The 26,454-nt window shown below is 41.6% G+C and overlaps 1 protein-coding gene across 2 annotated transcripts in view; it reads left to right on the forward strand.

Moving 5' to 3' along the window:
- MOB3B (MOB kinase activator 3B) overlaps positions 1-19,604 on the forward strand; it is a 175,477-nt gene extending 155,873 nt beyond the window's left edge. For both annotated transcript variants that reach the window (XM_039880678.1, XM_039880679.1), the window contains exon 4: positions 18,213-19,604. In XM_039880678.1, the coding sequence (XP_039736612.1) occupies positions 18,213-18,242 (30 nt within the window). In that variant the 3' untranslated portion in view covers positions 18,243-19,604. The remainder of the gene's footprint in view (positions 1-18,212) is intronic.
- Positions 19,605-26,454: the final 6,850 nt, after the last annotated feature.

The raw sequence follows: 26,454 nt of genomic DNA on the forward strand, positions 1-26,454 counted from the left end.
ATCCACCTGTCCCACCACAATAAAAATATGAGAATAAAATTATAGGCATTCCCTAATCTAAGGACTGGTGTGGTCACTTACGTGGTCCCTAGAACACTTCTTCCCATTAAATAATTTTATGTATAAAGGTCAGATATACAAGCCACCAACAAAGCCAGTTAAACCATGATGTTGTACTAGAACTTCATATTAATCAACATTAGTTCTAGGACATTAGTGCTAATAAATTCCTATTACGTTGTGAATCTGAGTGTAACTGGACCAATAAATAAAAATAAAGGCATACAGGTAGGTCTGGATGAAGAAAGCAAAATTCAGACTTCTCCAAAGGGAACTTCCTCAAGTTCCTTGAATGGGTCAGGTCTTCTCACCTCCAGGCTGTAGTATGTGCCAGTCCCCCTGCCTCAATGTTCTCCTAAGCCTAAAAGTCACTTTCTCTTCTCTTCTCAGGGATGACACCGCTTCACGCTATACCATGTTAGGTGCCTCTGACTGCTCCCGGGCTCCCTGATCCCAAAGAGGGCAGCCAAGATGGAAGCCACAATATCTTTAAGGAATAATGGCAGAAGTGATAAACCATCACTTCCTCCATTTTCCATTCATTAGAAGTGAATCACTAAATCCAGCCACACTTAAGGGGAGGAGAATTAAGCTCTATCTCTTGAAGAGAGAACTATCAAAGAATTTTTGGACATTTTTAAATCACCACACAGACAAAAGTTTTTAAACTGGTGATGCCTGTCTTTGGTCCCTGCTTTTTCCTTTCTTTTCTCACTTTCCACATTCTACAGCTCAGGTCAGCCATCTCTCCAAAGCGATCGTTGCTCCAAAAATCACCTCCTTTGTGAAAATCCCCATTATCTCAGTGTGGTCACTTCCCCCTCCCCTTCCTAGCCAATTGTCTAGATTTCTCACTTCCTTTTCAATTCATAGTAATCTGTCCTCAGGTTGCTCTGGAAACCTCTTTTTAGGTAGTACCCTATGCACTTTCTTTTGAAACAGAGAAGGAACAATGAAAAATATAATTCACTAATGATTTGTGTTATGGATAAATCTTAAAAACATTGTGCAGAGCAAAAGAAACCAGACACCAAAGTACATACCATTTGATCCCATTTATATCAAACTCTAGAACCATCTAATTCACAGTGTCAGTCTTATTAACGGTGTCAGAAAGCAGATCAGTGATTGCCTGGGGCCACTGGTAGGGATAGGGGATTGACTGCAAAGGGGCAAGAGGGAATTTTCAGAGGTGATAGGAATGTTCCATTTCTTAATTGTGATGGTTTCATGGGAGCATACATCTGTCGAAACTCATCAAACTGTACATTCGAAGACGAAATACACCTCAATAAACTTTATTTTTAAAAGAAGCCTGGTAAATATATCTGGCATATTTAACGAATGACCTCAGTAGTCACAAGAATGTTTTGACAGGTCTTTGTGGAAAACTTTGATCCTCCTGCTGCCTGGGTGGTTCAGTAGACAAACTGAAAAGAAAAGTAGCAACATATCTCTAAGGGCCAATTAGAATATCTTCATTTTCAGTAGGTTATAGTAACAAAAGTAACTCATGCCACAGAGACGGGTGGCTCACCCTCCCCCCTGATTGTAGATTATTTTGCTGCACATCACCTGGGGAGGTTTCAGAAATCATCTCAGTTCTCAGGCCTCATCCCAGACCTGTTAAATCAGAATCTCCAAGGGTGTGGTCCGAGCAATGTGACAACATGGGAGAGCCTCAGTGAGACTGAGTATGGTGCTTCTCGAACTTTTTCCTGCGTAAGAACATATGGGGAGCTTATGAAGGATGTAAATGCACGGGTTCTACTACTGGAAATTCTGATGCAGTGTGTCTGGAATGGGTCTAATGATCTGCATTTTTAATAAGCTCCCAGATACTGCTGATGCAGGTGGTTCAAACATCGCATTTTAAAACTATCAGCTATTCCCAAATTTCTAAGAAGAATTAGAGTTCAACAAGATGCTTGGATTGAAGAACGACTCTTTCATCTTGATTTTTTGATGGAATCTAGCCCTACTAATTTTGTTTGCTTAAGCCCAGGCTTACTTCCCCTCAGCCAGCCCTTCCCCCAAAATCGACCCTATAACCAGTATCCTGTCTAGACCATAATGGTGTCTTTGTTACCCGCTGCAGGCAGCTGTCATCACTGTACTCTAGAAACCCATCCCCTCAGATCTCACCTCTTCAGCCTGATGCCTCCCTCACCTGTGTTAGAGCCCGCATCACACCAACATTAGTGCTCAAGGTGCTTGGCTAGGTGCTGGGGATACAGTTACCAACCAGGATGGGTCTTGGCATCAGCCTTCTTATCAATGCAGAGGTATGAAGGGTCTTAATTCTCCCACTTGTAAGTGAGAGGCCAAAGCCAAGATTAGTGGTCCTTAACAACAGGTTCTGTGAACGTGCTCGGTGAAGTTGGAGCCCAGTTCTGGGACCTCACCTTCTCTTCAAGCAGAGCTGCCACATTTCTCTCATTCATGGCTTCCGTGTAAGATTACATTAGAAGAAATGGTTTCTGCCTCTAAAGTAAGTTGTAAATCCACTGGATAGGGAAGGTTTAGATTCTTCTTCAGTTCTGGCTCATCGTGGACCCAGAATGGCATTGATGTCACTACTTTTCCTTTTACTTCACTTATTTCTAATTATTTTAGAACAGAGATTGATGGTAGAGATTTATATCTTATGTCTTATTAAAGTATTTCAGCATAGAAGGACTTTTAGTGGTCTATAATAGCTACATTCTTTTAAAATATAATATAATAGGGAAATTTTTTGAGTAAGGCTATGGACTATCACTAGTCCATCGTCTATAGATGCTGTAGGAAATGAGTTTCTGTGTTACCTTATTTAATCTACACACATTTCTATGAGATAAATAATGTTTTTACTTTTATTTTAGAGAAGAGGAAAATTAGATAAGAAGGTAAAGTAACTTCTCCAAGGTCACACAGCCTTGTGGGGACAGGAGTCAAACACGTGCAGTCCAACTCCAAAACTCAGTCTGACCTGGTCTCTGCTGAAGACGTTCATTTGAGCTGGAATTTTGCTCAAGGACACACTATTTCAGATGGGTCCTGATGATCTATAGCAGCTAGCTGATCCCCAAGTTTCTGTTCCTCTCCCAGCTGCTTCTTGTGGTCAAGTCACACCAGCAGTCTGAGCTCATGGAACGTGCATTGTTGAATGACTTGAATGAGCTGACAGTGTGTAAGAGTTCTTGCCAAGTGCTGGGGCAACTAAAAACACGTGACCCTTGCCTCAAGAAGTTTAATATCCATAGATCAGAAGAGCCAAACTCAAAGCCTGCAGAGGCCAGGATGGTAGCAAATATGAGTTAGCAAGCAGGTAGTAAGAAAGAGGAAGCTGTGGGAGCAGTTACCATGTAAGTCCAGCTAATGCTTTCAGTGGGGTCATAGAGACCTGGGATTTCCAAATCCAAAGAAACTGGAGCTCTAACATTTTGAGTGAACTCCCCAGAATGTTAAATAATGGCAACTTATTAGAGCAGTTCTTTTATTTTATTTTTAGATCTACAGACCTAACAAACTTTTTCTAGGAGGGCATTTTGCCTAAAGGCCATCATTTTGCTCTTCTGCCTTAGAGCCTGTGATGGGCAAGAGATGGTCTGACCCATTATAACTTGGTAACACATTCACAGTGTCTGCACTTAAGGTGTTATTTGTAGAGGTTTTTTTCATTTTGAAAGCCTAGAACATCCAAGCATAGGAAGTGAAGCATAGGGGTGTGTGTGTGTGTGTGTGTGCGCGCGCGTGCGTGCACTCTCGCACGTGCGCACATGCACGTACGTGCATTGGGAGTGTACAGGGTTTGTGTGAAGCAGACAAGACAGTGGCCATTTGATTGAGTTGATGTCAGCTTCACACCATGCTACTCAGTGCTCCATCACCATTGCTGGTCTGTAGTGACTATGTTGCTGCAGGCACCAAGAGACACGCAGCACATCTGTTCTTTTGTCACTGGTTTCACTCGACACGACCAGTGTCATCGCCAGTTGGCACTTAGATTGTTGACCCTGTCGCTGCCAGGCCTGGGCCATAAGCAGCTGTTGTTATTGTGTGTGCTTACTCCACACATAGAGCCTTCAGACACCCTGCCATGCACCACCTCTACTCTGGGGAACTGGCAGAAAGTACCAGAGTACTCACAGTACACACTCAAGGGATTGTATCTTATAAATCTTTGAAAAGCATTGGCAAATAGACGGAAGTCAAATAAGATGTTTGCCCACATCCAGCATATGCTGGTTTTAGTTTTGCAATCTAATGTTTGAAGAGGAAGACTTTTCATTGAGGTTGCCACTCATACTGATCTCTAAATTCCATTTTTAATATAAGGTTTCTATTCTATTGTGTTTTCCTCTTTTTTGGAACTCGTTCTTACCCTGGTGGTGACAGCAGCCTTTGCACATACACTACAGAAGATTCTTAATAGGTGCCCACTAGGTATGGTTTTGTCCTTGGTGTCACTGGTGTAAGAGGTTATTGTCAATAAGAGGTTTTCAGAATAGTTACTCTTAATTTTGATTTCTGTTGCTGCTGCAAGTGTTCTTGGTATTTTGTATTAATAGAGATTATTCTAAATGAAAGAATTCTTGTAAATTTTTTTATTTCCAATATTGATAGTAATAACAGAGGGAATTTAATTAATTAAATGTGAAAGTTTTCTTGAAAGCACATCCACATGCTTAAGTACACTCACACACACGAGTTCATAAGCACATACACTAAAGCTCATTTTTTCCTGATAAAGATTCAAATCTTTCAAAATCCCTTCTTTGAGGATTTTTCCCCCCCATTTTGTTAGTGGAATTGTATATAAAAATCTTCCTGAAAGTTTTGAAATTGTTTTTTGTTTTTCTAAAATTGATACTGTGGGGCCTTTTTGTTGTTGTTTAATTTTATTTTAAATTTTGGTAAAATACACATAACATGGAATTTACCATCTTAACTATCTTTAAGTGTATAGTTCAGTGGCATTAAGTATACCCAACTGTTGTGCAACTATTCACCACCACTCCTCTCCAGAATTCTTCATCTCAATAAGTATGGTTTTTATTTTTTAATTTTTCTCACATGTGAGCCAGGTCTTTGAAGTGCACAGCTGAGCCCAGAAAGGGGAACAAAAAGTATGTAAATGAAAAGGATATCTGCTCTTATTTCTCTTCAACTGAAGCAGTGATGCTTCAATACGTGGACAATTTCTTATAATGAGAGCAAAACACATTGTGACAACAATAGCCCATAATGACCTCTATTGCTAAAAAGTCTAAAATTGCAGCTTCAAAATAAAACATCAAAGAACAAGTCAGGAAGGGGCCCTACAGGTAAAAATTGCTTAAGCCCTATGAAGCACATTCTGTTTATGTAAAATTCATACCGTTTACATGGTTTATTAATGAGAATAAGAAAAAAGGGCTTGCCTTCACCTGTGCTCTGAAAACCATCGAAGTTTAGTTTTAAGGGATGCAGACAGAGTTCGCTGCTTTCTTGTTTTACATGAGTTTTCTTGCTGATGTGGCATCACCGCTCTCCCAACATAGGAGAAATATTGGACTATTTATGGCCAGGTCGATTTTGGAAAGGCAGCTTGGGGACCCATTTGTAACCACATGGCTTGAAAACTATACAGTTACACTGCTCATGGTATCCCCAGGGTGAAGAACGGGCTTAGCAAACTTTTTCTGAGAAGATCCAGGGACGGAATATTTTGGCTTGTGGGCAGTTAATGGTCTCTGTCACAACTACTCAGCTCTGCCATAGAAATGGAAAGGTGGCTGTAGATAATACACAAACAAATGAGTGGGACTGTGTTCCAATACAACTTCCTTTACGTAGCTTGAAATTTGTCAAGTAATGTTCATGTGGCATGAAATATTCTACTTTCAATTTTTTTCCAACTATTTAAAAACGTAAAAATCATTCTTAGTTCACGGGCCATACAAAACAGGCATAGACTGGATTTTGGCCCTCGGGCTGTAGTTTCTATTTCTAGTTCCCTGATGTGGAGGAGAAAAAGGATTCCAGTGCCCATTGAGAAAGTCTGAATGACAGATCTTGGTTCAAATTCTCTCTCTGCCAGGTATTGACCATGTGACCTTGGGCAAGTCACTAACCTCTCCAATTTTCAGTTTCTTTACAGGGGAAGAATAATGGCCACCCCATAGAGATGACAGTCAGGTACAAAGTGGGACACTAAAAGGTAATCGGTCCCTAAAGCTCTGAGGAGACTAAATCTCCCTCTGTGGGAACCTGAGAACACGTTTCGATGAGTGGTAGTCAGACTCCTAGCCATAGGTCTTGCTTTATTAAATGAAAATTCAGTTTGTTTCATGCCTGTTTACTCCATCAGCATCATACCTTGTTCCTATCAAAGAAGTGAGACTGCTAGGAAACTACAAACTTCCTAAATTACAGGCTCGCTGAGGAGATCCACACTAGAGGTCTAATTAAGTGACGGAAAGCTCTGTCTGGTGGTGAATCCAGCGAGGCTGAACAGTTTCTATGGAATTCTGTTTTCCCAGGAAGGTAAATTCTTCCTCCAGGGACCCATGCCCTGTAAGTTCAGGGCACATCCAAAATAACAAATCATGTTTCTTCAGGGTTTCTTGAATGTCACTAAGAGTTGGACCCATTAAGCTTCTCTCAGGATAAATAAAAGTCTGTGCCCGCAGCCTAACTGGAACTCTACTTCACTAGCCAGTTGCCCCCATGAAAAGGCCAAGTGACAAAAGCAAACGGAGAATTCTTTACCCTGCCTTCCCATATCCAATATTGAAAGAGCTGGGCAACCCGACAGGTGGGCACTGGGCCATGCTGAAATCTGTTACAACTCTCCAAGGGAGTGGGTGTATTCAGTCACCCTAAACAAGGAGCATAAGGAACATCTGCTAGAAACCAATTCAGCTGTGCTGACAAATGCAGAGTGTGGGGAGGAGTCAGACCCCATATAGGTGTATGGACTTCAAGCCAGGCAGTAGAGGAGATGGGTAGACAGAGATATGAAGGAGGAGGGAGGAGAGGCTGATGGCCAGAGAGGGCTGAAACTGTGCCTCCTTGGGTTGTAGGTACATTGCTTTGAGCAGAAATCAGGTTGGATTTATACACTATCATGGTCATGAGCTGACAGTGCACCAGCGAGAAGGACAGGATGGGGGATGGCATCATAGGTAGATCTGCAGAGTAAGTCAGGATGTTAAAAAGTACCAAGTGGCAGAACGGGGGACTGTGGGCTTTGATGAGGAGATCTTGAGAAATGCAGTGATGATGCAACTTTTGATTTCGGCTTTTGCTTTCACGGTGCATGGTGAGGGAGCCTGCCATGTGTTCATAACCCATCTCCTGTGGTTAAATGAGAGAGCTTCAAAAATGTGCAGATCTGCCTTTATAAGAAACAATGTAAATCAAGAGACTGACTTTGTTTACATAAAGTGACTTATTTTTAACGTTTGCAGGATATGGGAAAAGAAGAGCGGTGTGATTATATCATATGAATAAATAGTCTCTGTGGGTGGCAGGTCTGTGTGTTTATCTATCCATACATATGTATACATGTACTCAGGGCATGCAGATATGTGCACATGTTCACACACACACCCCTTCGTTGTGGAATGCCCTCCATATCAGTAGTGTGGGCTGCTGTTTCAGAACAAAATTAATCAAATAAATATTGTTCTTTCCTGTGGAGGGAGGTCTGGCCTGCCATGTTTCTATTTTTATTCCTTTGGGCTTATTTGCCACCCACATTCCCAAAAGAAAGCGGAAAGGACCTTTTTAATTTCTGTTTGCTGGCTGGCTCCTTTACGTACTTTAAGTTGGGAGGATTTTAATTTTTTTATTTTTATTTTTTTGTAGTTTGGCGGCCCTGCCTGCCTTATAAGAATTCAGACTTTGGGATGCTGGCAAGGAAAGACAGCAGCCCCAGCTGTGGGCCGCCCATGAATGGTTCCACCAGCCAAGTCCCTATTCCCACGACCAGTGCTGTTTTGTATGGCCAGTGACTCAAAGAGATTCAGCTGGAAGCACATGCAGATATGAATGAAGATCTAGTCATCACGATCCCTGGGATATAGTGGGCGAGTTAGGAAGACAGGTTTTCAAGTTTCAACCTTGACTACCCTCATTACTAGCTATGTGACTTTGACTAACATACTAAATCTTAGTTTTCTCACCTATGAAATGAAGATAATACCGCTCATTCCATAGGACTTCTGGAAAGACTGAATGAAATAAATAATGAATGTAAAGCATTGAGCACAGTACCTGGCACATGGAAAAAGTACAGGAAGTAATAGATATTACTCTGTTGGGGACACAGCACACTTTTGTTGATTAATTAAGGCTCCTATACCACTGCCGCCTCTTATTCACTCCCTTTTGTGAGTTGACACTAATTAATTCATTCATCCACTTGTTCATTAATCAAGTTATTTTTATGTGTAAAGCCTTGTTCCAAAAATCATTTAAGGTGCCTGGTGTCAGTCTCCTACTGGGATGCTTTCTCTCAATTCTCATTAAACAGATGCAACTACATTAAGAAAAATAGTTTTTTAAAAAAAGTTTAGTCCCTGTGCGTGATCCCTGCCCAGGTCACCTGCTCTTTACTCCCTGGTCAGTCTGCCCATGTGAACAGAAGCTTCCAGCCCAGAAGTCCCATATGCAGGACCATGGGGGCAGGGCATGGGGTGGGGGTGTGAGGGGAGCCGCATCCTCCTGGCTTCAAATTCAGCCATGACAGAAACGAGGCACTCTGAGCCCCGGGGGGAAGCGAGACACAGCATCTCCAAGGAGGGCTCACAGAACTCCCGGCCTTCTGCAGGATCTGGGAACCAGCACAGAAAGGTCCAGTTCCTGGAGGAGATTAGCTGGGTTCATGCTCCTGGAGAACATACCAAGTGGCCCTGCTACAGGTGAAAGCAGAATCATCCTTCTCCTTGGGCCTTGCACTGTGGATGGAACTGAAGGCTCCTTAGAAAGTCTTGCCCCAGGAGGCCCCACCCATGGAATTACCTGCCTAACCAGGGAGCTGGAGTGGGAGGGCCCTTCCCCTGGAATTGTTAAGGCTTTTTGAGAAAAGACCAGTGTAACTTCCTCTGTTCCATGCAGCTATTCAGATTCTAGAAAACAAGAGAAACACCACAGTGAAGGGAAAGCTGGCCTCATGTGGACAATTGTGGTCCTGGGACCACAACAGGGCCTCCCAGTGTCCCAAGGGCAGGCGGGAGCTGACCGCCTATTATTTCTGCCTTCAACAGTTCCGGTTTCCCCACAGGGAATTGGGCTGGGGAGCGGTTGGGGATGTTTTATATTTGCTTGTTTGTTTTTCCTTCTATCTCGTTCGGGATTTCCCTGCAGTAAGCAGCTTGCTGTTTCTCCTGGGCTCCCTCTTGAAGTGAGACACTGCCTTTCAGAGCAGAACTGCACCGCTGTGGCTGCCAGACCACTTTCTGGCTCTGGGGCCGCTCTCAGCACTGAGTCTGCTTCCCTTTCTCTGAAGAGCTCTGTCTCCCATCTCGGCAGCTTATAACTCTCACAGGCACATAAGCAGGACATGAAAGGATGAACAGGAGTGTTCTGGGAAGGTGAAGGGAATGGGACTTTCCGTGCAGAAGAAGCAAGTGTGCAAGATACAGAAACAAACAGTAGTGAGGTGTGTGCAAGGCTGGAGAGAGGGAGGCAGATCTAAAACACTTGCAGTCACTTTAACTTGCTGGGACTTTATCTGGTGGGAGATGGAGATGAACGGAAAAAAGTTTTATGTCTTCTGGATTTTCAGCAGCACCATTCTACCCTGTGCTGTTGATACCAGCAGGAATTAGAGAATGTAGACCTTCTACACTAGAATCGCAGGAAATTCTGAGTCTTTCAAACTGAAGGATTCTGAGCAACAGCTCTGATTTTGATTCTAAACATCAAATGCCTTAGCACAATACCACTTCCTCTTCTGAATCTACAGCCCCTAAAACCACACCTGCCTAGTCCTGGAATTCTTTTGACACTAGTATGTTATGCTACTCATAGTGTCATGATGCTAGGAAAAACCTCATTGGATGCTTGTTCCTGTCTACAGTCAGAAATTACCTTAAACTGACCCATGCAATTTGACTATTACGCTGTGCCTTGCTCATGCCAACTCACATTTCTTTTTGTTCTCATTGTAAGGGGAGAAGAAACTTTACCATCAAGTTTCTTTCAGCTGGTCTAATAATCAGATAGACATGAGACAGATTCGCAAGAGAAAATGGCCAAATTTAATTACATGTCAGATGTACAGGAACCCCACACACAGGAGAGAGTCAAAGACCCCACCTATACAAAGGTTCAAAGGCAGAAAGAGAAAATGGGCATATGAGACATTCTGAGTTAGGGATGAGGTAAAGGCCCGTGGGGCTTCAGAAGGTCATTGCAGGTTGATAAGAAGAGCAGATGTTTAGTAAATAGAAGTTTGCCCTGCCCTATAAGTAGGTCAAAAGAGGTTATTTCTGATAATCTCTTACTAAGCTACTTTAAGTTCTTCTGGGTTAAGGGAGGGGCAAAAGTTTCTCTTGAGCCTAAAGCTAAACTGGACTTTAGCTCAAAACAATGCACATACCACAGAGGCATCTCTGGTTGACTTCTTTTCAACCCCCTCCTCATCCTCCAGGAAAACTCCTGGTTCCAAAGGCACTTGCTTTTGCTACCAGTGGGTTAGATCTCATCATAAGGAAATAGCAAAATATCTGCTTGACCTCCAGTGTAGACACATGGCCTCAAGGGAATGGATGTTGGCAGGGGCTGAGGCCCTTGAGGGCCCCGTGGATTGGGGCAGTTCTGATGAAATCTTGGGGAGACATCACCAGCACGATTGTTTGGAATGGAGGCTGGAAGGGGGAAAGACCCATGAGCGAAATGGAATTTTCATGATGGTCAACATTTTCAATCCACACAATTGAAAAAAAATAGCCAATAACAAAAGAAACAAATGGAGAACATGGACGCAACTTAGTGGTTTTAAAGTCTCTAAGAAATGGAATTTGTAGGATGAAAAGTACCGCAGAAAGCCATCCTCCTGTCCTGGTCACCATCCCAAAGGGCCTAACCTTGCCATGGGAATGCTCAGTCACAGGGCTTTGGCGTTAACCCACATCCCTGTCCCCAGCCCCACCAGCAGTGTCCCCATGCTTCATGTTGCAGCTCAAACCCACGTTCCTAAGTCTGTCTCTATCTGAGTAGAAACTGGGGGCTGATGCCAGGTGAGGCATGGCCATGCTCTAACTGGCAGAGGGGACTGGTAAGGGGAGCACTGAGGCTGGGGAAGGGGGTGGGGGTGGTAAAGGGGAGGAGTGGAAGGTGAAAGGGTGGGAGAGAGGTGGGGTTTTAAGGGGGCCCTGAGGCTGTGCTGCTGGTTGGTGGACAAGGAAGCACTTTATAAAAAGAACACCACCCCCTGACTGCCTTTTCTGGTAGACTCACTGTTTTGGGGTTTTTTTTTGTTTTTGTTTTTGTTTTTGTTTTTTGGTATCTTTTTGGCAACCATCACCTTAACATAATGCCTTTAAAATGTGTTGACAAAGCTCTGTTATTGGAGAAAGCAAGCAAGTGTGTGTGTGAGTGTGCATGCATGCTATGTTAGCTGAAAGGCAATTTACTTCCCTCTTAGGGTCAAATCTAACATGTTATGTACGTCAAACTACTGAGTTTTAAGCCATGGGGTTTTTAATAGTGGCTAATGGGGGAAGGGTATCACTTACACAAAGGTCATTTTCGCAAAGTTTTCTTCACAGTGCTCTCATTCTCTTTACCACACTGCTGCACCTTCTACATCCACCTTCCTTTTATCTTTGTGTCGCATCCTTCCTCAATCATTTATTTATTTCCAACATTTCCTCCTCTCCTTTTCTCCTTCTTGTTTCTCAGAATTAGCAGAAAGTTTGTGAATTAAAAAAAAATAGAAATAGGCTTTAAAAGGCTGTCGTAGCAAATCTAGTCCTAATATATGTTAAAATGCTGGAAAAACAAAGGGCTTGACTCTTTTTCTTTTATTCCTACCCCCCAGGAGAGTAATGGAAACTGTGTGTTTTTTGTTTGCTTGTTTTTGTTCTCATGTCAACCAAATATGTGTTCAAGTCCTTATTCTTTCACTTGCTAGCTGTGTGAAGTTGGGAAATTCTCAATTACTTCAATTCTCTGTGTCCTCATATGTAAATTAGAAAAAGCAATGCCTAGTTCACAGAGATTTGAGAAAGAAGTACGCAAATAAATGTAAGTGCCTCCACCGTAGTAGGTACTTAATGCATATTTCCCTCTCTCTCTCATTTTACTGGGTCTATAGACCTACTAATTGTTCTTCGTTTGATTTTAGTCTAATTAACAAATATTTTTTAAGCACCTGGTATGTGCCAGATCTTTCATACCAGGGTCCAAATAGAAACAAGATATGGTTCATCTCCTCAAGAGCAATCTTGCATGCTGGAACCAGGAAGTAATTACTATCACAGAACAATGTGAGGGGTGCGACTGGCGCTAAGCAAAACCAGAAGAGAAGCACCTAAGACTTCTTGGGAACAGGGTGGGAAGGTAGGAGGTGTCTCTGAGGAAGCGATACTGACCAAGAGCCATGAAGGATGTTGGAGTTGAGAGAAAGGTATTCCGAGAAGAGAAGAGCAAATGCATATATATGGGAATTGCTGTGAGTTCAGCAGGAGAGAAGGAGTGTTGGGGAGAGTTGGGATACGAGATTGAGTAGTTGAGAAGAGTCCAGACCAAGAAGAGCGTTGTACGCCAGGGCTGGGACCTGGTTTGAGAGCTGTGGAGAGCCATTAAAGGGGTTCAGGTTAAGGAGAGCCATTAATTCAAGAAGGGTTTTACCTGAAGCACGCTCTAAGAAATTCTTGTTTATACAAATTGCCTCTCAAATCAGTGTGAAGTGCAGAGAGTTCACAGGGCAGGAGTCTTATCTCTGCTATTAATTAGTTGTGCCACCTTAATTAGTTGTGTCACTTACTCTCTCACGGTCTGAGTTTTCATATCTCTGAAATGACAGTGTTAAACTAGAAAATATCTAAGTATCCTCTCATCTTTGGCAGTAGTCTGTGATTCCATGATTTTGTTATTAATTTTTGGAGCTCATGTGATGACTGACACTTAGTAGACATCAAATTTTTATCTATTTCATGGAAAAATTAGGTTACTAAAATGTGTGATGGAACAGTGTAGTAAACTAAGAGTTAGTTGGTTTCTTTGTAGTCTTGGCTGTGTCAGAAATCATTTATGTGACTTAGAATAAGTCATTTTACTTCTCTGGATCACCTATTCCCCCTGCCCTCCACTACCAGTTCTAAAAATGAGTAAACTGAGAAATAAGAATAAGATTTGATTCTTAGCATTCATATACGTTTGTTCTACTTCTTGGGATGACTAGCAAATATCTCTATTTCAGTTTAAAAGTTTTTAGATCAGAACAGAAGAGGTTGAGTATCTTATGTAAAATATATGCTGATTTCATCTACCACCACAATTTCCCACAAAAACTAGGCAGAAGTCACTTTAATTTCATTTTTAAAACTACATATGATGTCAATTTGGAGATTTGGTCTACTTCCCTTTTTGTTTTTTAAATTACTGGAGCTTATTAGAAAAAATATACATGTATTAAAAATGTCTAAAAATCCTAAGAATATGCAAAGGGCAAAAAATCAGAAATAGAAAACATGTTTCATCCACACAGAGATAAACTCATCATGTTACACTCATATTTTGTTTATACTTTGTCCCAAAATTATTGGATCAAACTATATATACTGCTGTGTGACTTGACCAAAATATTCCTTATCATACATTAATATACAGTGAAGTTTTAAAGGTCTTCTCAGGTTCAGGTGAAAATGAAATGATGAAGTCCAATGCTGGCAGAAAGTGATATGATATGAGTGAATGTGTGCAGTGATGGGAAACCCAAGAAGGGAGCTAATGGACCCATCTTGGCAGCTGACAGTTGAATCCTGAAGGATATCAAAGTTTGCCAAGCACAAAAGAGCAGAAAGCATTTTCCCAGATAGAAGAAGCAGCCTATGAGAAACTACTGGAAACCTTGACAGGTCATGGCCTCTTGGAGACGAAGGGAGGAGTCTAGCTGAGTCTAGCCTGGTGGGCATGGTGAGTGGGTGGGGGTTCAACTGGAAGTGAAGTGTAGGAGGAGGTCCCTGTTCTGAACAGCTTTGTTGGCCAGGCTGTGGGTATGGAATTTCTCCCACTGGTAGTGGGGAATAAGGGACTTTATATTAAATATTACTGAATGAAGACAACCAAAACCTAGCTTTAACTCTTTTCTCAAGGATAGATTTTTGAAATCTGGTGCTTAAAAAAATCTTTCTATACAAGCCAAATACAGTCCTTATAAACAATTCTCAGAAAATTCTCATCACCTCTACAGATGCCTTTTAAGCACCTTTTGGAGTTCTTTACTAGTGTTCCTTTATATGTACTGCATTCAGGTGACTTGCAATGGCAAACTCATCCTTAAAGAGCAACCTGGGTAAAAGTTGTTTAGGCCAGTCTCCTCCATAGGAGGCAATGTGTTTGGCCCTGCTAGGGCCTGCGGAGGGCTTTGATGAGGAGGAAAACTATGGAACCTGGTAGTGGCGGGTTTGGGGTTTACGGTTGGGGTTTTTATCCCACGGAACAAGTTGTTTCTTAACCAGCTCATTTGCACCACCCAGTGGTAAAGTGCTAGAATACAGCTTTGAAGGCTTTTGAAGGTGGATCCAACTGAGAAGTCTTTCCTCAAGTTTCTGATCTGCTATTTCAACGATTCTTTCCCTATAAGAAAGTTAGTAAACAGTTTTTCTTCTGAATTTTGAGCCTGCATGGTGTGGTAAGAAAAGTAGTGGTCCTGGCTTTTCACAGACTAACTCAGTGGCTTTGGATAAGTCCCATATTCTCTCTCGAATTGTTCCCTCTTCTGCTTTATTATTATTTTTTTTACTTTTCCATACTTCTAGTATCTAGTCTTTTAGTGACAGATTTGTTTTAGCATTTACCGATAGCACTTGTAATTCAAAGTGGCATCATTCTGAGTAATGGAAAAATATCTCTTTGGCATTTTGAAAACTCAGGAATTACTGTTAACCATCTGTAATTAATATAGCCACAAAATCAATATCATCTGAATGCATATTCATAAGAATGTCCCAGATGCTTTACATCACAATCACATGGTGGAGAGGAAAGAGCTGGCCTTGGCACTTAGACCTGAGTTTAAATCCCACTCCTGCCACTTAACTGTGTACTTTGATAAATTATTCTTCGCCTCTGAGCCTGTTTCCTCATCAGTCCAATAAGGAGGGCAAATGTTACTTCACAGGGCTAGGATAAGGGTTATATGATGTAATATCTGTAGGGCAGCACCAGACACTGAAACTGAGGGATAGCAGACTTTTGTTTGATGGAAACAAATGTTACTGTTTAAGCTCTGCAGCTACCTGTTCACCTGGAGCTGACTACTGCTCTGAGGCCCAAATTCCTCTTTGAAGTCTTAGTTCTTTCTCTCAGAGTTTTATAGATGTAATGATGGAACACCCTCGCCACCCTCAAGCACCTAGCATCTCATAGATGCTTAACAGATGTGAGGTCCTTTGTTTCCAAAAGTATTGACCCATTGCAAATAATTACAGAATTAGCTATAAAGCCAAAATTGTGTTCATCCCATTATTTCTCCCTTGCGCGCGCGTGCGCGCTCTCTCTCTCTTTCTCTCTCTCAAACATATACACACAAACATACATGTACTCGTTGCATTCCTATCTTATCTTTTGGTCACCTCTTTCATCAAAAGGTAACCAAAACACAAGAACCCATGGAAGATTAACAAAAGAACAGCAAATTAATTTTAAGATTGTCATCATATGTTTTCATTCCTCACACCAGCTGCATGGGTCCTTATTTGAACAATCGTGCATTTACAAGTCTCCCCACCCCTGCTGTCACCATCCCACACTGGCCCCTTTGCTCCAGCCACAGCAACACTGTATCCCTGGCAGGCTCCACCTCAGCCACTCTTCCCTTCAGCCATAGCCTCTATTCTCCAGTCCCCCTTCTCCCACCCTCACCTGTCAGATTCCATCTTCTCAAAATTTGGAGTTCTTCTCAGTGGGTATATTATAGAGAAGTGCTCTCACGCCTCTAAACCCCCAGCACAAAGTGACTGCTGCCATGTCTGTGCTTCTGAAGAGATCAGGAAAGGGGATTCATGTGTATTGAGTCCAGACATATGTTAGTATGTTTACCTTTTCCGATCACCTTTTCAGGTAGCTGTCACTGTTCCATTTTACAGATGAGGAGACTGAGGGCCCACTTCTTGCTTGACTAAACAAATATTTATTGAATGTCAATTACCAGGAACTGATGATACAGCAGCAAACAGCAGGCACAGCCTCTTACTTCGTGGCTCTTACAGGATCTGACATGGGATGAATTTGGGAGTCAGGAATGAAACAAATAGTAGACTATTCCAGTTGTGAATCTAGAAGATAGAGTTATGCTCAATCTTGGAGGTTAGGGAAGGCATCTCTAAGAAGGGGCATTCCAGCCAAGACCTGAAGGCACAGAGAGGTCACACGGGGGTAGTGAGGGAAGAAGGGGATCAAAATGTTAAGTGAATTTGGTTCTACCTTGCCTCATGGCCTCCCCTCCTCTGGATATTTGCATTTATGTCATTGGATTTTATCTTGTGATCTACATCTTTCTCCCGAATAGATTGTAGCTTCATGTGAACGGCAACCTCCTCTCACAGGCACCTGGTCTATAAGCCTAAGTAGATGCTCATTTAATTTTTTCAATATATGTATCTGTACACCCTTGTCTGTATTTAATAACATTATTGGGGTGCAAAAGTATCTAGGGTCTGCCATGTATGTTCTTTAACCAACACGTTGGTATATTTTCTAAGAGTCTCTGAGTCCCTGGGCACTCCCATGCTCAAGCTGCTTTTACTCAGATGTTTCCTATTTTATATGCTGCGTTGATCCTGGGTCAGTGGGAAAGAGATGTAGCAGCTGGAACTTGGATGCAGCTCATTCATCTAATTGAAATGACATTAAATATGTCCTCCAGAATGCTGCTTGGCATGAGGCTCCTTACCAGCCTGCTATCCAGGTCATTCCTGATGATAAAAGAGGAACCACCGAGGAACTACCATGCAAGGCACTGTGCTAAGGGTGGGGGCCGGGGGTTACAAGATAAAAGCACATGTAGTGATTGAATGAGTGTCTTGACACTTAGTAGCTCACAGTGGAGTAAGGCTAACAGACATGCCTACAGTCCCTGCCTACACACAGATGTACAAACCAACTCACTGCATGCAAGACTCTAGGTGGACACAAGTGAAGGGAGCAGCTGACTGCACAGTGGGTGGGATGGAAGTGTCAGAAGGTCTGCCAGAGAAGTGAAAGTCCTCTTGCCTGAGTTGGGAAAATCATTGCCAATTAGCCAAGGAAAGAGGGCAGGATGTGGTAGGAGCAGGCCACAGACAAGAGTCTCAGCCTGTGCAGAGGTCCAGAGAAAGATAATAGGGGGCACATTTAGGAGCTGTAAATACCCACAAGAGCCTGCCAGGTGGTAGATGGTGAAAGGCAGGGTGATTGCATGTCAGAGCCTTTGGTATATTCTTCCATTAAGCAACATCTTCTCTCTTGCTCTTCTTGACTTATACCCACTTAGGGCATCCTTCATTTGTCTATCTTTAATGGAAACATGGGTAAAAAGAAATTGTATTCTAAGAAAAACAGCGGTCTAAATCCAATGACATTCAACCTATAAGGGGTACTTGATTGTTGTTGGAGAGGCAGCCAGGAGTGGCAGGGACTGGGACAAACTTGACAGCATATTCTCCATCTGAAGAGGACGGTTGTTCTTCCACTCCAGCCGCCCAGTGGCTCCAGATCTTGCAATATTTCAGAAAAGCAAGCAACCTGGATTTTTGGCAAGCAACCCATATTTTTAAACATTGCTTTGATTTAAAAACAACAACAACAACAACAACAAAACGGAATACATTTGCACACTAAGCCCTATTCATGGGCCATGCTTGCAACCCACTGTTGGCTCCAGAGGCCCTGGGGATATTCTCAGAATCTTTAAGCAAGTCATTGGTCTGCTTTTAGTTTCTCCTAACCATCCTTCTCTTCCTACTTTCCAGAAAGAGATGACGAGCAGGATGTGTCACTGACGCCCCGTCTCACCCTTCGGAAGACATAAGAAAGCTGTTTGCTCCTGGAGTTCTGATGGGCAGCAGGGAGACCTCCCTGGCCGAAATGGCACACCTCCTTCCGGGAGCAGGCGAGGTGGGGACGAGCGGTGACTCCTGAGAGATGTTCCCCTCTCGCTTCGTGTGCTTTTAACCCTGACTGCTACTAGCCATGACCCGTGGACCTGGCTGGCCACAGTGTGAGAGAAGGACTACTCGTTGACCTCCTGTCTCTGGAGGAAGCCTCCTAAGTGAGAAGCCTCACAGTTCTGCCTGGGATCTGCTGCCCAAGCTTTACTGGAATTCAGGTTTTGAGACTGAGATACTGTTCGTACTATTCCACTTATCTGTCTTGTCAGCTGGCCGACTTCTCTGTAATGTGTTTTCTAAGAACCAAGTGCATTTGGGGACTCTGGATGCACAGCAAGATTTTCTACAAGCCTTCCTTTCAGGTCCCTGGAAGCTCCCGCCCTGATCCTGTGGCCTAAGTTCGTGCAGGGCTGTGGAGCTGTGGGGACCTGAGGCCCCACTCGCAGCATCAGCACCATTTCCCTAACAGGCAGTTTTGTCAGGGACACTCTGTGGGGTGGCTGGTCTCTGCCCCCAACAGAGTCTACACACTTTATCTACAGGGAAGAGACTGGTTGCCAGATCACCCTGAACTGAGTGTTTTTTATAACCACAACATTCCTTGTCCCTTCCAGAAACTCAAGATATTTTTTTTTCTGTTTCCTAAGATCAGATGATCAGCAGAAGCCCCGAGCCAGATTAGTGCAGTGTTTGTTCTTTATTAAGGGGTAGGAAGTCATGGCTGTCTCTGCATAATGCTAATATTTCAGTAAAAACAACAAAAATACAATTGGTGATTAGTAGCTCAAACTCCCAGCATATTGACTTGTAACCTTCCCAGCTGGCCCTCTGAGCTTCTAAATCCAGCCAATGTTTTTTTCCTCTTCCTCCACACTCTTCCTTCCTCTGCCGGATTATATTATGGCATAAAAATTAATTTCTGCCCCAATGATTGTGCCACAGTTGCCAAGGTAACCATGGAACTACAGCTAACTTCCTTCTTCCATCCTTCCCAAGTTTTCTATTTCCAGTAGACAGACTAATGCATTCTGTGCTATATCCTGCCTTTTGAATCCTAAGTGAGTTTTGATTTAAGAAATGTTGCCTTCTCTGATTTATTCACAAAGCTGTGGTGGCCCTGAAAGCCTGTGAATAGGCGGTAATAATACTTCCAGTGATCATTTGAATTTGACAAAGTAGCAGTTGGTGGAGGGAAGTAGATAAGAATGGATTTATGCATTTTAATGTAATGCTAATTAAAGAGTAACTAAATAACTCTGATTTCATTTTATTTTACGTAATGCATTAAATACATCTGTGGCTGCCACAAGAGCCTAGAAAGCATGAAATCTTCCTTTGTCCAAACTTAGAAAGGGCTGACTGTCTGGGCACGGTGGCATTCTGCATTAACCTGACCCAGCAAGACAACCCTTGCTTCATATCTCGTCCAAGTTGTCTCATGGAATCCAGATGCTGCTACCTCTCTTCATTTTTCTGTGCTCTGGTCAACAGCAAACACCACCACCTTACCCCACCCCACCCCCTCTTTTTTTGAGAGGACAAGATAGGCAAATATTTTTCTCAGCATCGCTTTTGGCTGAAAGAATATCCGAGTATCCTAAGGATCCAGAGAATAAAGAAACAAGAGCCCCTGCAACACACAGTAAACGCCATGTGGAATGGCGAGCGGTGGGACAGAGAATGACCACACAGAGCCCGTGCCCAAGAAAGAACTTGGAAGTGCTGCACGATGGAAAACTACAGGAGTTTTGCATTAAAAATTGACTATGTTCCTGCATTTCAGCAATGCCTAATCAAGTAGGATGCCAGACTCTGAAGACATTTGTTATTAATTCTTTTATAAGATTATTTTCTATTAACTGTTTGTGCATATGAAATTTTCACTCAATTTAAAAATCCAAATATTTTTTAAACTGCTTGGAACGATTTCTTCCTGGTTATATTGCTAATTGCACTAATCAACTCTCCTTGGATAAGTTCTGGCACACTACTCTTATTTTTTAATTACAGAGTATTTCTATTCTCATGGAACTTTGTTTGGCAAATTCTAAAGAAAATCAGAAAATCATCACAGATGGTTTTTTTCTTTTTAATCTCTTTGGACTCACTACGCCGTAAATACATCTCACTGCAAATGGAGGGTCTGAGGTCTGGTCAGCCCCTCAAGCATCTCTGTCTCTCTGGGTCTGAGACTGATACCTTGCTTCTTCCTCTTAACCTGGCTGGCTCTCCTTCATTTCCTTCTTTTTTTTTTTTTTTTTTTTTAGTTAAATTGTACATGTATCCACTATTATATTTTTTAAAAAATTCAAAATGGAAATTTCAAAAAAGAAAGATTACAATGAATACCTACATACCCTTCATTTACGTGCATCAGTTTTTAACATTTTTTAAATTAACATTTCCATATTTTCTTTACGTGCATCAGTTTTTAACATTTTTTAAATTAACATTTCATATTTTCACATCCACACCCCTTGGGTATCACACTTTGATAAAAAACAATCATAGGAAAAGTATGTCCGTGTCTTGAATGGGCACAAAGGTAAAAATCGTTAGGAGTTGGATGTGTCTCCTGGATAATACTGTTGTCACCTGATCTTGTCATTTTGGTCCTTGGTGAAATAAGTGATTCTCTCTTAGGATTAGCCAAACAAAGCATGTTTTGGAAATAATTGTGTTTTTTTTTTCTTTCTGATTTAAAAAATATAACAGCAAAAACTTTTATAACAGGCTGTTTACCTCTGAGCAGTTATTAAATCTAGATAAGAAGTTTTCAATGAATAAATAAGATCTTTTGTAACCTAGAGGGAAGAGTCCAGTTCTAATCTGACAAGCTGTTTTACTAGCTTTTAGGGTTGTAATTTCAAAGTTTTCCATTATCTCTTCTAATTGCATCAGAAAAAACATGATTATCATTTTTTTTTTAAGTTCTGTTTGTGATTAAGTTAAGGGTTTGACTGTAAGAACAGACTAACACCATTAAATCAATTAGAAAAGCAAGATAAAACTAAAGGATATTTATGAAACCGATTATTTGCGAGCTTAAGAATTCAAATGTCACAAATAAAAGACACATAACCATCATCTATTCTGACTTTTTGTGTGTGTCTCAATTTATTTCTTTAACAGATATGTTCTTTGTCTTGCAGTGGTCTGGAACAGCAAAATTGACTACCATAAGAAACTTACTTCCCATATAAGTTAAGCTGATCATTAAATCTATCCACTCTTTCAATTATCCTGTGCATATACACGTCTCTGTAAGGACGTATTTGGGACTGCTAAAAACCACATGCACACTGACTTCCAACAGATGCAGTAGCATTTAGAAAATTCGTAAATCATGACTTGTTTATTTGTCTAGAGGCTTAATTATTTAACTCAGGGCTTGTCTTGATCAGAAGTATAATTACATGGAGGTACAACAGGGACATTTGGCCCACCTGACGCTGTGGTTAAGGCGAAACCTTGGTAAAGATGCTGAGGCTTCTTAACATTGGCTGGAAATGAGGAACTGTGCTGCCCACCCCTGCCCTATCTATGGATGAGAACGTAGCCCCATCTCTGCGCAAAACCCTGAAACACTACCCGTTACACTCAGATGAAAAGGCTGAACTCCCCCTTGATCCCTCCATTCCAGCCCCCGCCCCTGGTCTCCTTGCTGACTTCGAACACACTAGGCACACTCGTGTTTATGGCCTTTACAATGGGTGCTCTTCCCTCAGATAGCCTCATGGCTAACTCTTCCTCTTTAAAGTCTGTTCAAATATCTCCTTTTCAATGAAGTCTCTGCAGATTGTACCTGCCCACAAGAATTCACAATCCCCCTTTCTCTGCTCGAATTTTCTTTTTCCACTAGTATTTATATGATATATTTATTTATTAGGCTTATTATTTACCTATCAGGCTTATTGTCTGTCTCTCCCCACTAGAAATATAAACATCAGGGATCTCTATTTTGTTTATGAATGTATCCTAAGCATCTATAAGAGAGTGTCTGACATATAGTAGATTGCTCAATAAACTTTTGACGAATGAATGAATGAATGAATCCACATGGCAAGTATGTATCTAATTAATGTCTGCTATCAGAGATTAATTAAAAGCAATATATAATATATATCAATTTGACGATACACCAAAAGCATACATATATTGAGTGCCTACAGATTAAGTACACTAAGCATTTTACATGGATAATCTCATCTAATGCTCATGACAATCCCTTGAGGTTGATTTCCATGTTTATCCCCATTTTATAGTTAAGATTACTTAAGTAATTTGCCCAAGGTCACCAGCAAGAAAGTGATGGAGCCGGAATTCAACACCACGCAAGCGGGCCCTGAACCCCACACTCTAAACCGTGAGGATCACCTTCACCCACTTGGCACTGGGCCCTCTTTCCAATCTCTTCCATTTCTACAGACACGGGCTCCATATGGTGTAGCGAGCCAACTTTCAGTTTCTTTTCTGGTTATTTGTTAATGTGGTTGCATTAGTGCTTCTATGATCAGTCCATCTGAGATCATAAAGTATTTCTATTCACAAGATGTACATTCACAAATACAAAGTGGACCCTGGGCCAGCAATTGGGTGGGACAATGGATCTAAGAGGGGACACCAAGAAGGTCAGCATGATTAGTGTTGAGTGGTGTTGAGTGGTGTGAGGGTGATGCCAGAGGCCCAAGTGGGGTCTCTGAGTGGGCAGGAGACAAGAGGACAATCTGAAAGTCCAGGAAGATTCACTGGAGGTGGGAGCAGAGCATTTTTATGAGCAACTAGAAGAATACATAAGAAATTTCTAGGTCTTGCTCCTTACTGTGAAATGGGAAAAAAGCACACATTTTATTCATCCTTATAGGAAAACAGGCAGACTTTTAAGAATTAATATACAGAAACAACCAAAGCAGGGGATCTTAGCTTTGTCAATAATAGTTTTACAGAACTATCACAGTTAGTATTTTGCTAACTTTCCTTCTCTACTGAAGAAATAAACTGATATTAATTCTTCAGCCATAACATAAAATATGTAGGTACATGAACAATTAGAAATATGCAACTGAGAGGCTAGAGCAATGTGCTGCTGTAGAATTTATTAATGCATATATTCCATACATTAAATTTAGAAATGAATAGGAATCACATTACATTTTAAAAACAACATCCGTTTCATCCACCTGACTCTTGCAGATTCCTTTCAGGTCACCAGGAGTTATGCAGACCATAAATGTTCCCCGGTTCCTGGTTCCATCTGGAGATCATGAGTTATATCTGGACACAATGCTAGTCTCTGTTTTAAGATGGGGTGAAATAAATATGCTATGATTAAATGAATGACTTTTACCTTCCCATTCTTAGGACTCCCTGGATATTGTCCACAAAACAATTCAACTACAGAACATGGAAGGAGCCAGCATTTGTTAAAGAAGGAGCAAGTAGTGGTGTTTTTTTAAAAAAAGATAGTAAATCATTAGATTCAATAGCCATGGAAGTTAAAGAAAATTCATTCAAAAAGCAAGCCCCATTTCGCACTCCCAGGAACATTTTTAGCACATTTCCAACCTTAACACAAGCTTCCTGAGGTTGTACAGATAACATAAAGTGGAACTTTAGTATTAAGTACTGGCAGAGCATTTTCTGGACACTAATTTCAGAAAAACCCTGTGAACGTAGGGGTTTGAAATAAAAGGAATAAAAAATGGCAAGCAGAAAGTTCCTAATTGCTGCAAGCTGTCTCCATGTTGTCTCATTTCATTCAGAAGAAAGATTGTGCTGCCCCTGGGCTCATTATATTCAATTGAAATTACCCTATCTCTCCTAAGTGACTGAAAAAAAATCTGGGTGACTTGGATAGAGAAATGTGAAAGAAAGATACTCAAGCTTCTCATCTATTGACAAGAGGAAGGGAAAATAAACAAGGTAATTTTTTTTTAAATGAGCATCCCCTGCTGCTCCTAGCTTCCCAAGTTACTGTATTAGAAAGAACTAGAAGCAGAACAGAAGGGTATGTGAGTGCTTCAGTGGGAATTAGGAAGGCGTTTTAGGAGATAAAAGGGCTGGGAATTTATTTACTGAGAATCTATTTTGTGCCAAGCACTGTGCTTGGTACGTGACAAATAGTCTCCCATCCCATTCTCACAACTGTTCATTGAGGAAAGTGTTGGTGACAGTGACTGTTCCGTAACCTGTTGCAGATGTGGAGACTGGGTGTCAGTTGCATGCTGAGGAGCAGTGGTGAACTCCCGCAGGGACAGTCCTTGCTCTCATTTAGTGCTAGGCATCATGCCTAGTGTTTTACTCGGGTTATCTGAATTAATCTTCACCACAATCTTATGAGGTAAATATTATTGTCATTACTCCCATTTTACAAATGAGGAAATTTAGTCATAAATTGAGGTCATGCAGCTGGTTAGTGGTGGAGCTGGAATCTGAACCAGGCAATCTGTCTCCAGAGCCCCTGCTCTTAGTTGCTCTGTTATATCTCCTCTGACACACACGCTTTGTTTATTAAAAAATTATTCCTCCTTTAAATTGTTCACCCGCTACCCAGGTCGCAAAGCTCCTTTCATTATGAAGATCATAAAATTAGTTGCCCCTGAAAAGACCAAAGGAATCTTGGGAAACAACAATGAGGAAGTGACAACAAGTTGAAATAAATTCTTCCTTCACAGTATAGAAAGGGTGAGTCTGATGAAAATGTCACTGAAAGCTAAGATCCTCAAATTGATGGGTCAAAGGGGTGGAAACATGTGGACTTACAGCTCCTGCTGCAGATGTTGGTAATCAGGCCACTGCCTGGGAAAGACTGACTACAGAAGCCCGGTCTCCTCTAGCTCGACAAGAGCAGTCAGAGGTATAGCAGAGCTCGCGCCCCTTGCATCCAGAGGGGTTCACACCTTCCAATGATCTAATAAAACGATTTTGTTCCTAACCAGACTGAGTCTTCCAGGGAAGACTAATACAGTAGTTCCCCACTTTACCTGTGGGAGATATTTTTGAGACCTCCAGTGGATGCTTGAAACTGTGGATAGCACCGAACCTTATATATACTATGATTTTCCTATACGTACATACCTATGCTAAGTTTTAATTTATAAATTAGGCACAGAAAGACATTAACAGCAACTAATAACATAGAACAATTAAAACAACGTATTATATTAAAAGTTATGTGAATGCCTTTGGGAGCATTATTAAGTAAAATAAGAGTTCCTTGAATACAAGCACTGCAAATACTGTGACAGTCGATTCGATAACTGAGACAGCTACTAAGTGACTAAAGTATGGGTGCGTGCAGTGTGGATATGCTGGACGAAAGGATAATTCACATCCCCGGTAGGACAGAGTGAGAAGTTGCAAGATTTCATCATGCTTCTCAAAACAGCATGCAATTGAAAACTTATGAATTGTTTATTTCTGAAGTTCTCCATTTAATATTTTCAGACCGCAGTTGACCACGGGGATCTGAAACTGCAGAAAGTGACACTGTGGATAAGGGGGACTACCGTATCTCCTGGTATTGGCCCTTTCATGGTACCAATGGGAAGGGATATGGCAGCTTGTGAGTAACTAGATGCTTTTATTTTGAGCTGTTGGAAAGGAGCCAGGATAAGGTAAGGATCAGTTAGGCTTTCCTGGGCATAGCTGGCCCAACTACTCTGCAGCATTAATCTAGATGGGCATTTCTTATGTTGGAAGAAGGGAATGCACAGAGTTTAGTTACAGGAATTTATAAAGTGAGTTAATTCAGAGGCATGAGGCATGGAGCAAAAGAACAAAACTACGGAATACTGACTTACTTGCAACCACACAAGTGAAGTAATCCAAGAGCAAAGCAAGAGTCTGTGGTTTCGGAAGAGTCTGAACTAAGCAAGCACACCCCTTGGTTGTCCTGACAATCGGACCTCTTCCCATTTTTTGAATGATAGTATCACATAGAAACGCACATACATACTAAGTAAACAGTCAGTGCAGAGCAAAACTGTCAGGGAGGAGTTTGGAAGGGGTTTGAGTAACAGATAAAGGATCAGACAATAAGAGAAAGAATCATAATTATGTATTAAAAAGATGGTGTTCTCAGGACTTCTTGGATTCTGCAGAC

This window comes from Pteropus medius, unplaced genomic scaffold, assembly GCF_902729225.1.
Source record: "Pteropus medius unplaced genomic scaffold, Ma_sr-lr_union100, whole genome shotgun sequence".
Taxonomy (NCBI): domain Eukaryota; kingdom Metazoa; phylum Chordata; class Mammalia; order Chiroptera; family Pteropodidae; genus Pteropus; species Pteropus medius.